This window comes from Scyliorhinus torazame, chromosome 13 (genome assembly GCF_047496885.1).
Source record: "Scyliorhinus torazame isolate Kashiwa2021f chromosome 13, sScyTor2.1, whole genome shotgun sequence".
NCBI lineage: Eukaryota > Metazoa > Chordata > Chondrichthyes > Carcharhiniformes > Scyliorhinidae > Scyliorhinus > Scyliorhinus torazame.
The window spans coordinates 188,468,535-188,481,221 of record NC_092719.1 but is presented as its reverse complement, the minus strand read 5'-3'; the positions used below and the strand labels follow the sequence as shown (position 1 = coordinate 188,481,221).

The following is a 12,687-nucleotide window of genomic DNA, read 5'->3' as shown; positions in this document are numbered from 1 at the left end:
AGAGTAGCGAAAGCTACTGGAAGCGAGCGGGAGGGTAAGAAGAGGTTTCCAGTCAGGGTCCACATCCTCTCAGGGTATTCAAGAAGCAATTCACGTATCTGAACCTCAGTGAGGAATAGCGTATGACTCGCTGCCTCTGAACAAGCTATCTGACCGCGATACCAGTAAACACAACCCCAGTTCCCCATCCACCAACAGTCCCATATGTTACCGTCCCTCTGGTATGGACCAGCAAAGTGTCCACTTGGACTCAATGTAAAATTAAAAGCCACCACCAAATAAGTATTCCAAACCAAAATTATAAGTCAAACTAGGCCATATTACATATAAAAGCCAACTAATTGCTCCTGTCAATTCCTTTACTGTCGAGCGTCCCTATGTATTTGCCTGTCTTTTACATCTGCACAGCGACATCCCAGTGCTGCTAACTTTCAGTGGAGGAGATTGCAGTTTAATATTGGAGGGTGGCCTCAAGCAGCCTGTTTTTTGAAGGCCCGTCTTTGAACTGCACAATTCTGGCATGGGTGGCACCGTCTGGACAGACTGGCTGACAAGCACTAACAAGGGCATTGGCCAAGTATCATTGGTGGGAGGACAAATGGTGTCGTCCTGAGAGGGGAAAGCAGGTCCATGTCCCGCAATACTGCCTCAGCAATCCTGGTAATCTATTAGAAGATAAATTATCTGGGGCAGCATGTGGCGCAGTGGTTAGCACTGGGACTGCAGCACTGAGGACCCGGGTTCAAATCCTGGCTCTGGGTCACTGTCCATGTGGAGTTTGCACATTCTCCCCATGTCTGCGTGGGTTTCACCCCCACAACCCAAAGATGTGCAGGTTAGGTGGATTGGCCCTGTTAAATTGCCCCTTAATTGGAAAAAATAAATAATTGGTTACTCTAAATTTATTTTTAAAAAAGAGGATAGACTGCTGTGAGAACCTGCATTGAACGTATGTGTTTGGAGCCAGGATGGCAGCAGTCTGAGCTTGCATGACCTCAGCTTGAGCTTCTTCATAAGGCAGTGCTGAAACGGTTCTCTGAGTCTGGTGTTCACTTGTGGCGGGTGAAATGTGTCTTCCATGCAAGGGAAGTGGTGTACCTCGGTTAGCGGGTGGACTGCGCAGGCTTATACCCTGTCACAGAAAGGGTGCGCACTATTCAGCAGGTCCCCGCTCCAACGGACACCACAGAGCTTTGTTCGTTTTTTGGACTTGTTAACTATTACGGCAAGTTCATCCCAAATCTTGCGACCATGCTGGCTCGCTTATATCACCTTTTAAAGAAAAATCAAGCGTAGATGCGGAGACTGCGGCTATTCTGCAGGTGAAGGAACTGTTTTCGTCTTCCAGGTTAATGACCCACTATGATACCGCCAAACCCTTATTCGTCACGTGTGACGCGTTGTCTTAATGGTATTGGGGCCTTGCTGTCGCATCAGATGGAGAATGGCGAGGAACGGCCGATTGCTTTTGCCTCTCGGACACTGGCTGCGGCAGAATTAAAATATGCGCAGATTGAGATGGATGGTCAGGTGGTGGTCTACGGTGGTCATGCGGTGAAAAGCTTTCAAGCTTTCACCAGTACGTCTATGGTCGCCATTTCACTATTATGGAAAATAAACCTTTACTCGGTCTTTTTAAAGAGGACAAGGCAATCCCGCCCATTGCCTCCGCGAGGATCGAACGCTGCGCCCTGCTGTTGGCCACCTACGAAAATTTGTTTGAGCATTGGCCGGGGACCCGGATAGCGAATGTTGATGTGCTGAGCCATTTGCCTTTACCGACGAGCCCGACATCGCCCTCCCATGGCGGACAATGTGATCGCCACTCTAAACCTCATGGATTCCTTGCCGATCATGGCGTCTCGGATCCGACAGACAGACCCTATTCTTGCAAATATTCGTCACGTTGTGTTATATGGAGATCAGCATCGACAGCCATAGGCAAATTATGGGCGTTTTCATCAAAACAGCCTGAGTTTAGTGTGGAGCTTGGTATCCTGCTGTGGGGACGGGAGGTAATTTAAGAAAAGGTTTTCATCCAGCCAACTCTGATGCCACAGAAGACCGTAGTGGAGCCCAAAGAGGGTCAAGATGTCGATATGGGAGAGGTCGTGGACACAGATTCGGAAGTGAAAACTCAAGCATTGGAAATCTCCAATGGGGAATCAACAGTACAGCAGCCTCCGGCACAGCATCCGCCATGACTTTCCGGTCGAAAGTCACGTTCGCCTTCCAGATTCACATCGCCCAATCCGGCACCTCGGGTGCGCGATGCCCATCCTGATGGAAAGAGAGTCCAGCGCACTCCTTACCTGCAGATATCGGAATTTTCTTTGGACTTTGCGGTGGGGGGGGGGTATTATAACCCGCAAGGGTCTTATGGGGTGGGAACAATTAACTTCCCTGTGAACCGTGCAGCATACGAACTCCCCCGTTAAGGGGGGGCGGGAGACCTCTAAACAATGCATAGTTGTATGTTATATAAAGCAGGCCAGTTTGGCACCGGCTAGGGGGACCCAGTTGGGATCTATCATGTGATGTATATAATAGTTAATATAAATAAACTAAGTTTCTTTGAAGTACTCGGTGTGGACTGGCCTTTTAAAACAGCCAATGCACTAAACATTTCACTGTGCCTGCCATCAGCCTCCTTCTCTAGCCTGTCCCATTGAATCACTCGTCTGAGTTCTCTGCTGCAGAACTCATGTGCTTCCTCACCCTCCTGGTAATTGGCACACGTGCTTCCCTTGTCCTGTTGTGGCTGAAAGCAATTCGTGTCCAGTATATCACCACATGATCTTCTTGTCACTAAGCTATCCTCTAAAGTGTGCACCATGTCAGTCTATGAGATGGTGGGTGGGTGTGAGTTTAAGTGATGTAATTTCTCCTTCACTGACTTCATGCTCTTCCACTTGGTTCTTCATGCGCCACTGTCTGTCTGGTTTGCACTTGTTGGTTATCTCAAAATCCAAAGGTACAGGTGTAGAGTTGGGGTGAAGTGGGGTGAGGAGAGTAAGAGGTGCCTGCTGACACATTGCAACTTCTAAATCAGGAGTGATTGTGGAATGAAATGGATTTTGGATGTGAGAACGAGGGTGATGTATCATAATACCACCGTCTTTTATTGGTGCAGCATGTCCCCTCTTTGGGGGTAAGAACATGTGTCTATGCCCCGCTGGTCAGCACCTCCAGTAGTGAGCCACTTTTTCCTGTGAGAGAGGGGGAAGTACATCAGTGAGTTTGGTGCAATCTATTTGGATGATGTAGCTGTTATGATTGAATAGCTGGCACTGTTCTCAGTCTGTGAGGTGTGGGTGTGAAGCTAGCAGTTAATAGTAATAATCCAATCCAGGAGATTGCTACCTTGGTGGTGCGATTCTTGTGTCTTCCCCGGGAGAGAATCTGTTGTGGAATAACTTCCAGCGCCTGCTCCAGCCAGAATTCAGCTCTACTTTAGACGGTTTGGTTTATGAAGTGCAGGCTGATTCTAGCCTTTCTTGATTTTCGGTTTACTGCTGAGACATCCAATTAGCACTGGCTGCGTGCTGCAAATTGCAAGTAGGCAGCATAAAGTTGCTTTCAGTGAACTCAGCCAGCACAGGTTAATCTCGCATCTTGATCCATGTGCCCATTTTTGGGGGACTATCTAATTTAGCTCTCTCCTCTTATCATTTCAAATGATTCTTCAGTCTATATATTGTGGACAACATCTAAGATAGTTTTCATTGCCACCAAATGGTGATCATGAATAAGAATAAAATAATGAACTACATTTCCAATGAAAACTTCTCTTTTGTACTGAAATTTAAGAGATTAACATAGTGTGCTATTTTAGCACTGTATTTACAAACAGAAAACATTGCTCCTCCTGTTGGGAGGCATTCTTTCCTCATATCGTCAGTACAGACTTTATAACACAAATGCTGAACCTAGGAGCTAATTAGTGGATGTGTAATTGCTATTCTTATCACTTCCTGCACACTTATTCTCACTGCTCCTCTCTTCTAGTGTGACAGTTAATAATCTAACCTCATGATCTTTCTGCACTCAATTTTTTACATTGCACTTTCCACCTTTATTCCCCTCACCTCTAACTGTGAGAATTTCCCAACACCTAGCTCACACATCTTGTATTTATTCTTTATTTTCAATTAAGGGGCAATTTAGCGTGGCCAATCCACCTACCCTGCACATCTTTGGGTTGTGGGGGCGAGACCCACGCAGACAAGGGGAGAATATGCAAACTCCACATGGACAGTGACCAGGGCCGGGATCGAACACGGGTCCTCGGCGCCATGAGGCAGCACTGCTAACCACTGCGCCTCCGTGGCGCCCGCCTTATATTTATTCTGATAGATGCAATGAATTGGAGTAAGCAAAGAAATGGCTATCCCACAATACAATGTAAATTTTGCATTAACACTCTAAAACCCGAAGTGTCAATCTTCCAAAAGCTGTATAGTGATTTGGAACAAGCTAGTGAACTGGTAATATAATAGAACTCCATAAAGACAGTTTATGTAGGTTTGTGACTTATGGTGACTTCGCCAAAATAGGAAATGCAATTTTACATGTATCTAAATAGAGCTAATCATTTGGTAGGTATGTTCCTACATTGTTACGACTATGTTTCCTGCATTACAACTGTAACTATAGTTCAAAAGTATTTAATTGTCTTAAAGCACGTTAAGATGTACAGTGGTCATGAAAAGCACTATATGAAAGACAAGTCTTTTTTTTCATATTTATTTCCAACTACTTAAAACGTTTCGCTGAGAATGAAATCTGACAAAACAGAGAATGAAACCTGCTGAAAATTGTACCATGTAATGGAAAAGGTTTGTTTCAAAATGTTTTTAACACAACATTTTCATAATCCTCAGACGTAGAGTGCTTGGATTATCAAGTGGGATTGACCATATTGGAAGTATACGATGGGAACTGGCTCTATGTCTTCTTGCCGCTTGGATTATCTGTTATTTCTGCATTTGGAAGGGACCAAAGTCCACTGGAAAGGTGAGTTTATATTTGCATACTTCGTATTTAACTCTTGAAGCTATAGAAATGTAGGCATCATCTGAGCACTTTTTATACATTCTGAATGGAAGAATCCAGTTTCCTCAGTATATACTACCTTCTAAGCATTTAACGGTCACTTTCTGGTACCAAACTTGAATATTGGAGAAAAGAAAGACATATTACTAATCAAACCAATATCAGCAAATAAAATGGTTTTATCAAAGTGCCGATCAGCTCTCGCCTTGGCATTTAAAGTGGTACTGACGTGCATAGAAATAACAGCTTTGCATTTATGTGTAGGACTCTTTCATAATTTACATACTGCATCACTCACTTTTACGTTTGCAGAAAGCCGATCTATGCTGCAAAATTAATTTGTGCACAGATTTCTCATGGATAGCCTCTTGCTCATACTTAAATGTTGCCACTGTATTTGATAAATCCCTCACGCTTACCTCACACTGCCATGCCTATCTTGTTCTCTATTTACTTCTCAATGCTGGCACGTTTACTTTGTTACTTGCATTCTTGACTATTTCCTGACCACGCCACCTCCCCCACCCCTGGGGAAGGGTCCCTTGTTTATCCCCGGAGTTGGCGGCGCGCATTATCCCTTTGAATTCCCAAGTGCTTCCAATTATTAGTGACCGCCTCCGAATGCAGAAGATCGCTTCCACAACCGTGACAAGCCACATTGGCTTTCAAGCGTTTTTGAGTGCTATAGAGCAGGTTCATGTGATTGCAGCCTTTAAGATCTCTGACCTAGGGCGCACGGCGGTGCAGTGGTTAGCACTGCTGCCTCAAAGTGCCGAGGACCCCGGTTTCATTCCGGGCCCCGAGTCACTGTCCGTGTGGTGTTTGTACACTACACTGTTCCCCACATCCCAAAGATGTGCAGGATAGGTGGATCGGCCAAGTTAAATCTTGCCCCATAATTGGAATTTTTTTTTTGAAAAGATCACCGATCTATATTCATAAAAGGGAACCTGTTTTTCTCCCAAGTGCTTTAATAATTCCAAATTACACCATTTTATAAATGCTGAATCAATGTCAGATCTTTCTGGCTGGGTAACCTCTTTAGCGCAAGGCATGCATTATCAGAGAAGGTATTTATTCACAATGATGATAAAATAAATACACTTCAGTGATCACAATATGTCAGAGTTTCCTCTTGCCCAAAAAGGATCATTCCATTACCACATGTTACTCTCTCTAGTGGCCCAGCTAACCACAGGCCAACCTTGCTTACTGATAACAGGCCCAAAAGGGTACAAGGCAATGTTGAAATGTTAGCTCCTCGCTCTCCTGTTGTTAGCTTCTAAATCTAAATTTGAAACCGTGAATGCCTGTTTGTTTATATGCCGTGATGCATATATCATAAAAAATAGAAGTTACAAAGCCAAAATCAAATGATATTTAATATGAATAGTAAATGTCACCACAGTCTCAGAGGTTGATAGTCTGCTCTCTCTTTTGAGAGAGGGCTGGTGTAACCACACCTCAGGCAAGGGGGAGGGTCTTCATGATTAAAACTGTACTTTTCCTATTAGTTGAAATGTTTTAACTTGATGGCAATACAACTGCACAGGTGGACATTGTCGGAGCACTTCAGAGCGTTGCCCAGTCACTGAGGACCACTGCTGAGGGTGTCGATACCAAGGTGCAGACAATGGAAGGCTCCAGGACCGGTAGTGCCAGATGCCTCAGAGGCTTCTGGGGCTCACTCCAGCGGCCCCTCCGTCCCATGGAGTCAACCAGGGCCCTACAGGCACCCCCAGGGATGAGAAAGTGCTGGAGCCCATCCCGGGGTCTTCTACCAAGGAGACAAAGATGGTCTCCTGAGTCACCCCCCCCTGACACTGGCGCATTTCAAGAGCAGTAGACAGAACAGAGTGGCATGGCGATGCGTGTGACGCTGGTAAGTCGGCCGGGGCCCTCCTACTCCAGGCACTCCAGAGGACAGTCGCCAAGGGCATCAAAGGCCACAGGGCCGCTTCCACCTCTGATGTGCCTCCTGGGGGCACACCTCAGCACTAGACCAGGGAGGATTAAGAATTGTGCGGAGCATAGGGTGGTCACTGGTGAGGTCACTATCTATAGCTGGGGGAATGTAAGTCTGTCACATTAAAATGTCCACCCGTAAAACATTTCACACTTGAAACATGTGAAGCCTCTGTCATTTAAATCTACACCCCCACCCACAGTTCCACCTGCTCCACACCCCCCTCAACACAGTGATCCAAGGTCAAAAGGCCCCGATGCAGACTCCAGGATGGGTGTGAGCGTGCTGTCATTGGAAAGACAGGAATCAGACTTAATCAGAACCTGAGGAGCACCAGAGCTTTCCTTACAGTGAGTGGTCATCACTCTCCTGCCTTTTATTGGGACCCTCTGACTATGCCAACACCCTGGAGTGATGTTACCTAGATCCTTGGAGGGGGGAACAGGGTAGCCAGGGAAGGGGCGGTATGATGGATGGGTGGTTGGTGTAGAGATGATGGACACAGCCTTGCCTCACGTGAACCTAGAGACTCTGAGGGTCTCCCTGGCCTCCTGGCCACCTGTTCTCCATCCTCCGGCTTATCCTTAGGCTCGTCCAGCTCCTCTTGATCTTCCTCCTCCTCAGATGAGGCTGCATAGGAGGCCATTCGGCCCATCGAGTCCGCACCGGCCCTTGGAAAGAGCACCCCACTTGAGCCCACACATCCATCCTATCCCCGTAACCCACATCTAACCTTTTTTAGACACCAAGGGCAATTTATCATAGCCAATCCACCTAACCTGCAGATCTTTGGACTGTGGGAGGAAACCGGAGCACCCGGAGGAAACCCACGCAGGCACGGAGAGAACATGCAGACTCCGCACAGACTGACCCAAGCCGGGAATCGAACCAGGGACCCTGGAGCTGTGAAGCAATTGTGCTAACCACTGTGCTACCCTGCTGGTCCTCCTCCTCTTGCTTCTCGTCGAACATATCATCCCACTGCTGTGCCAGGTTGTGGAGGGCACAGCAGACCACAACAAAGCAGGAGACCTTCTGAGGGCTGTACTGTAGAGCCTATCAGAGCAGTCCAGGCAGTGGGACCATATTTTGAGCAGCCCGATGCACCGCTCAACAATGTGTTGACTCAACAAGGTTGGCAATGTGGGCCTCACTATAATGGGTGTCCACCTCGGTATCAGGCCTGCGCGTTGGCATCTTCAGCCATGACCTTAGCGGATATCCCTTATCCCCGATGAGCCAATCCTTCACCCTGGGATAGTCCTCGCAGACATCAGGGATCTCTGAGTGCCCCAGGATATATCTGTCATACGCGCTCGCAGAATAGCGAGCACACACACGCATGATCCCGAGGTGGTGGTTACACATGATCTGACAATTCAGGGAGTGGAACCCCTTCCTGTTAATATAGGGCACGCCCTGATGCCTCAGAACTCGCAGGGCGACCTGCGTGCCATCGATGGCCTCCTGGACCTGTGGCATCCGGCGGTGGTGAATCCTGCAGCCCCGACATCTTGGTGGGCCTGGTCCAGGTCAAACCTGATGTAGTCGAATGCCCGGACGTATAGAGCATCCGTTACCTTCCGAATGCACCTGTGGGGTGACAACTGTGAAATTTCACACAGGTCCCTGCTTGAGCCGGGAATGACCCGGTGGTGGAGAAATTAAGAGCTGCAGTGACCTTCACAGCCACCAGGAGAGGCTGTTCTCCTCCTCCACGGGGTGCCATGGCCGTGAGGACGTGACACAGGTGCTGCACTGTCCATTTGTTGAAATGCCGTCTTCTTCGGCATATGGTGTCTGTCAGATCATTAAAGACCATCAATTCCTGTATATCCAGGCACATAGTTGGCTTCGCCTTGTGGCCCCCTCCTCAGCCTGAGAGGTGGCTGGGTCTTCAGGATGTGCGGGCACTGCACATGTTCCACCTCCAGTCTACTTTGGCCTTGTAGCTTTCTTTGGCATTTTCCTACCTTGGCTGCGACAAGCAGAACAAGGGCAACCTCCCCGGGATCAACACCAACAAGTCTGGAAGGAATTGGAGGAGGGAGAGCGACAATCCGTTAGTCCTTCCATTCTGGGACTCTGAAATCCCTACCCCTACCAATACTGCCCCCCTTCTTTCAGAGTGCTGTCCAGTGAGCCAGTTGTACTGCCAAACTCCACCCTGCACACTCACTCCCAGCCAGATCAGGAACCCCTGGACCCCAGACCTCTGGCCAACAACATTAGGGAACTAGTGCTGAGTTGTCATCCGCTCATCCAGACACTTAGCCTTTAGATGCAAGAGGATCCTCAGTGGTGAAGCCCTGCTCTTTAGTGTTTGAGTGTTGGCAGCTTCCTGTGTGGCGCTGACGCTCCTAGAGTTCAGACATTCTGTTCAGGCATAAAAGGTTGCAGGATGTCCAATCCACTGATCATCCTCTCAGACTTGTGTTAAGTACTATCACAACTAACTAGGCTAATCCCTCCTTTGAAATAGCCTTCACTGCGAAGCTAGAGGCTGCTCACAGTCAAAGGGGGTGAAATTGACTTTCATGAAAGAAGCTGCAGCAGGACTCTAACCTGGATGTGTTTGGTAGGACAGACAGGCTGCAGCTGTGGTAGCCTCTGTTATGGGTCACCACAATATTTAAAGATGGCTTGAAGACCTCACAGATGCCACTCCCCCCCTTCCCCAACCTAGGGACGATCCCCAACCTGGCCCCCTCCAGCACAAAACAAGGCGAAGCCAACTATGTGCCTGGATATACAGGAATTGATGGTCTTTAATGATCTCGGTGCCCGTGAGCTGCATGCTGGAAAATAGAAAGGGCTACTGACCTCCTCACTTCCCCTCGGAAGCCATTGCGCCAGCTTCCCGTTTTTATAGAAGAGTACTAAACGACGCCCGTGTGACTTCTCACTGGGGAGTCGGTTGACTCCGGAGGCCACTGCATTCGACTTCAATCACGCTAATGAGATTGAAATGAATGCAAATTAGGCTTAATGAGCTTCTCACCATTTTTGGGCAAGATTCGGATTTCGCCATCGGGAGTAGGCCGTTTGAATGGAAAAATGCCTTGTGCCCGGCATGAGTCTCGTTTCTTGTCTTTTCTGCTATTCACCTAGCACAACCGGATCGACGCCGGGTCCAATTGGATTGGAAAATCGCATCCCAAATATAAGCGAATATGAACCAGATTGAAAAATAAACTCAAGCCACAGACCCCTTCTACCGTTGCAATTTGTCCAGTTTCCCTCACATCAGAAGAAGCCTTCCTTTCCCTCATGCCAGGACCTCAGAACCTTTCATTGGCTGTGTTCAGAAGGGTTTTGAAAAGCAAGCCATAATGAGCCTAATGGATTCAATGAGGCATAAAGGAACATTGAAGAAAGGAAAAGAGATGTGTGAAAAAAAAGGAATGAGCTACATTGTGATGACCTAGGAATAGGAGCTAGGCAGCAATGATTATATCTCCTGAAGTGTCTTTTGTTTCAGTCGGCAGTAATAGCAAAGAATGGCCCTTCACGGAGAGGCATTAACAGTAGGGCAAAGATTGATCTCTGTATTCACAGGCGGGAAGAAGAATGTTCATGAGATGCATGCAGAGTTTCTGCTCTCCAACCTCCTCTGTGTGAGGAATTAAAGCAGCTAATGAAAGATTATTTTTCTCTCCGTTGCGATCTAAGCTTCAAGTTGGTCTCTCGCCTATTTGCTGCATGTCTTTGTATTTGTAGTTGGAAGGTTTTTCACATATTCCTCATCTCAAGTGTAACAGTAAACCTGTAATCTGTATTAAAAGTCTCCACCAGTTAACAAAATCTCGATAACCTTGTCCTACAGAAGTTGATCTAAAATGATCTAAAATGGAATAACTTGGCAAAACAATTACATATGCAGCCTTCTAAAATAACTCCTTAGAACATAACATTATGTTCTAACTTGCAGAAAGTAAGTTGTAGGAACCAAAACAAATATATACATGAAAACCAATTTGGAGGGGTATGGGCAGAGTGGGGGCATGGGACTAATTATATGGCCAGTACAGGTAGGATGGGTGAATGGCCTCCCTCTGAGCAACATAATTCTGTGTTGTTTCTATGAAATATGGAGAAATGCTTTTATACCTTTTTGTTACCTTGTTGAACTGTGCCGTTACGACGGCAAAGAAGGGATAAGTCAATCAGCAAATCATAGCTAATGTTACACCACACCAGATAATGCATCATGCTAACTCAAGCATTCATCCCAAGGGGATGCTCAGAAACAAACTCAAACTACATGTACTGCACAGTATTCAGATTGATGGAACGTTGACATTTTAGCGTCGGTCAGTGAAAGCATTGTATTGAGAGGCTTATGCTGTCTAATTAATCCATTCAGTATTATAATGAGTGAAAACATATTTCTTTATAAATCCAATAAACGTGTCCCAAATCGAGAAAGTTACCTGATTAATGTTTTTGAGCGCTCATCGTGAACAGAGTAACATTGTCTGAAGTAAGCATCAATAGCGTTTTACACCAATTATAGATGATGGGAAAAAGGAAATTGGGGAAAGGTTTTTATTACGGCAAGTTATTGGAGATTGGATTTTCAGTCTTTGCGGTCAAATACTTGTGATCTTTGCACGTGTCAGAGAGTTTTTGTTTGGCCTGTGAAAATACCTGGTTGAGATTGATTAGAATTGTGCGATATTTTAGTGCTGCAAAAATCAGTTTATCACAAAGGAAAACAGGGCACGTGAGGGAGCACATTAAATCTTGTTAGTGGGGGTTTACAATAAAATCTGCATGCAACAAACCCCAGCAAGTATATAGCTAAGAAGCTTTGCAGGAAACTAGCCACCACCATTCAACTGGCTAACGTACAGTTTTGATACATTGTCTGAACACAAAGTTGATACGTAGTTCCATTCTTTAGAACTGAAAGCTATTTGGGTGACATGGTTGTGAGGTTAGACAGGCTGCATTGAGAGTCTTTGCTGTTGACATTTCCTATCTCTGAGTCTTTGATCAGCCTCATGTCGTAAATAAGGCTTTGCTGAACCTACTGTTCACTTATTTAATTAAAGGTCAAGTACAATTTGTCGACAGTGCGTCTTTTTCTAAACCAAAGATTACACACAAACCAGTTAAATGGTAGTATTTGTGGATTGATATTAAATCCATGGGAAGTGATTTTCCACCCCCTCCATGGCGTGAGTGGTGGTGACGGATTGGGATCTTCCAGTTCCTCTGTGGCAATGACCAGAAGCTACCTCCTCCCTCCTCCCCCCGGGCGGGAAGGGCCAGCAAATTTCAACCAATATTTGGAATGTGACGTTAAATGAAGTCAATCGGGACACAGGAGGAAGAATTATGTAGTATTGAACGCTATTATGGCTACCTTGTCATATTGCTAGGCTGCAAATGGTGCCTAGGATACAAATATTGCACGGTGCAACCCACTGAATTCTAAAGTTTACATTTGATAAATGTTACATTTTCCCATTCAATCGCTATATGTAGCAAAATCCAAATTTGAAATCATTCGGGGTTGCAATGGTTCCTCCTGTGTATTTTCGAAGCACGAATGTTAACGGACGTAAGAATCATTTTTATTAATTAATGCCTGTTTGTCGAAGCATTATCCTCACAAAATAAACAGCATGGAAAGGCTTCTTGATATTTACAGAAACAGT

General features: G+C 46.1%; 1 protein-coding gene across 3 annotated transcripts in view; it reads left to right on the top strand.

The window, feature by feature from the left end:
- slc6a11b (solute carrier family 6 member 11b) overlaps nt 1-12,687 on the top strand; it is a 209,323-nt gene that overhangs the window by 18,221 nt on the left and 178,415 nt on the right. For all 3 annotated transcript variants that reach the window (XM_072472598.1, XM_072472596.1, XM_072472597.1), the window contains exon 6: nt 4,884-5,016. In XM_072472598.1, the coding sequence (XP_072328699.1) occupies nt 4,884-5,016 (133 nt within the window). The remainder of the gene's footprint in view (nt 1-4,883; nt 5,017-12,687) is intronic.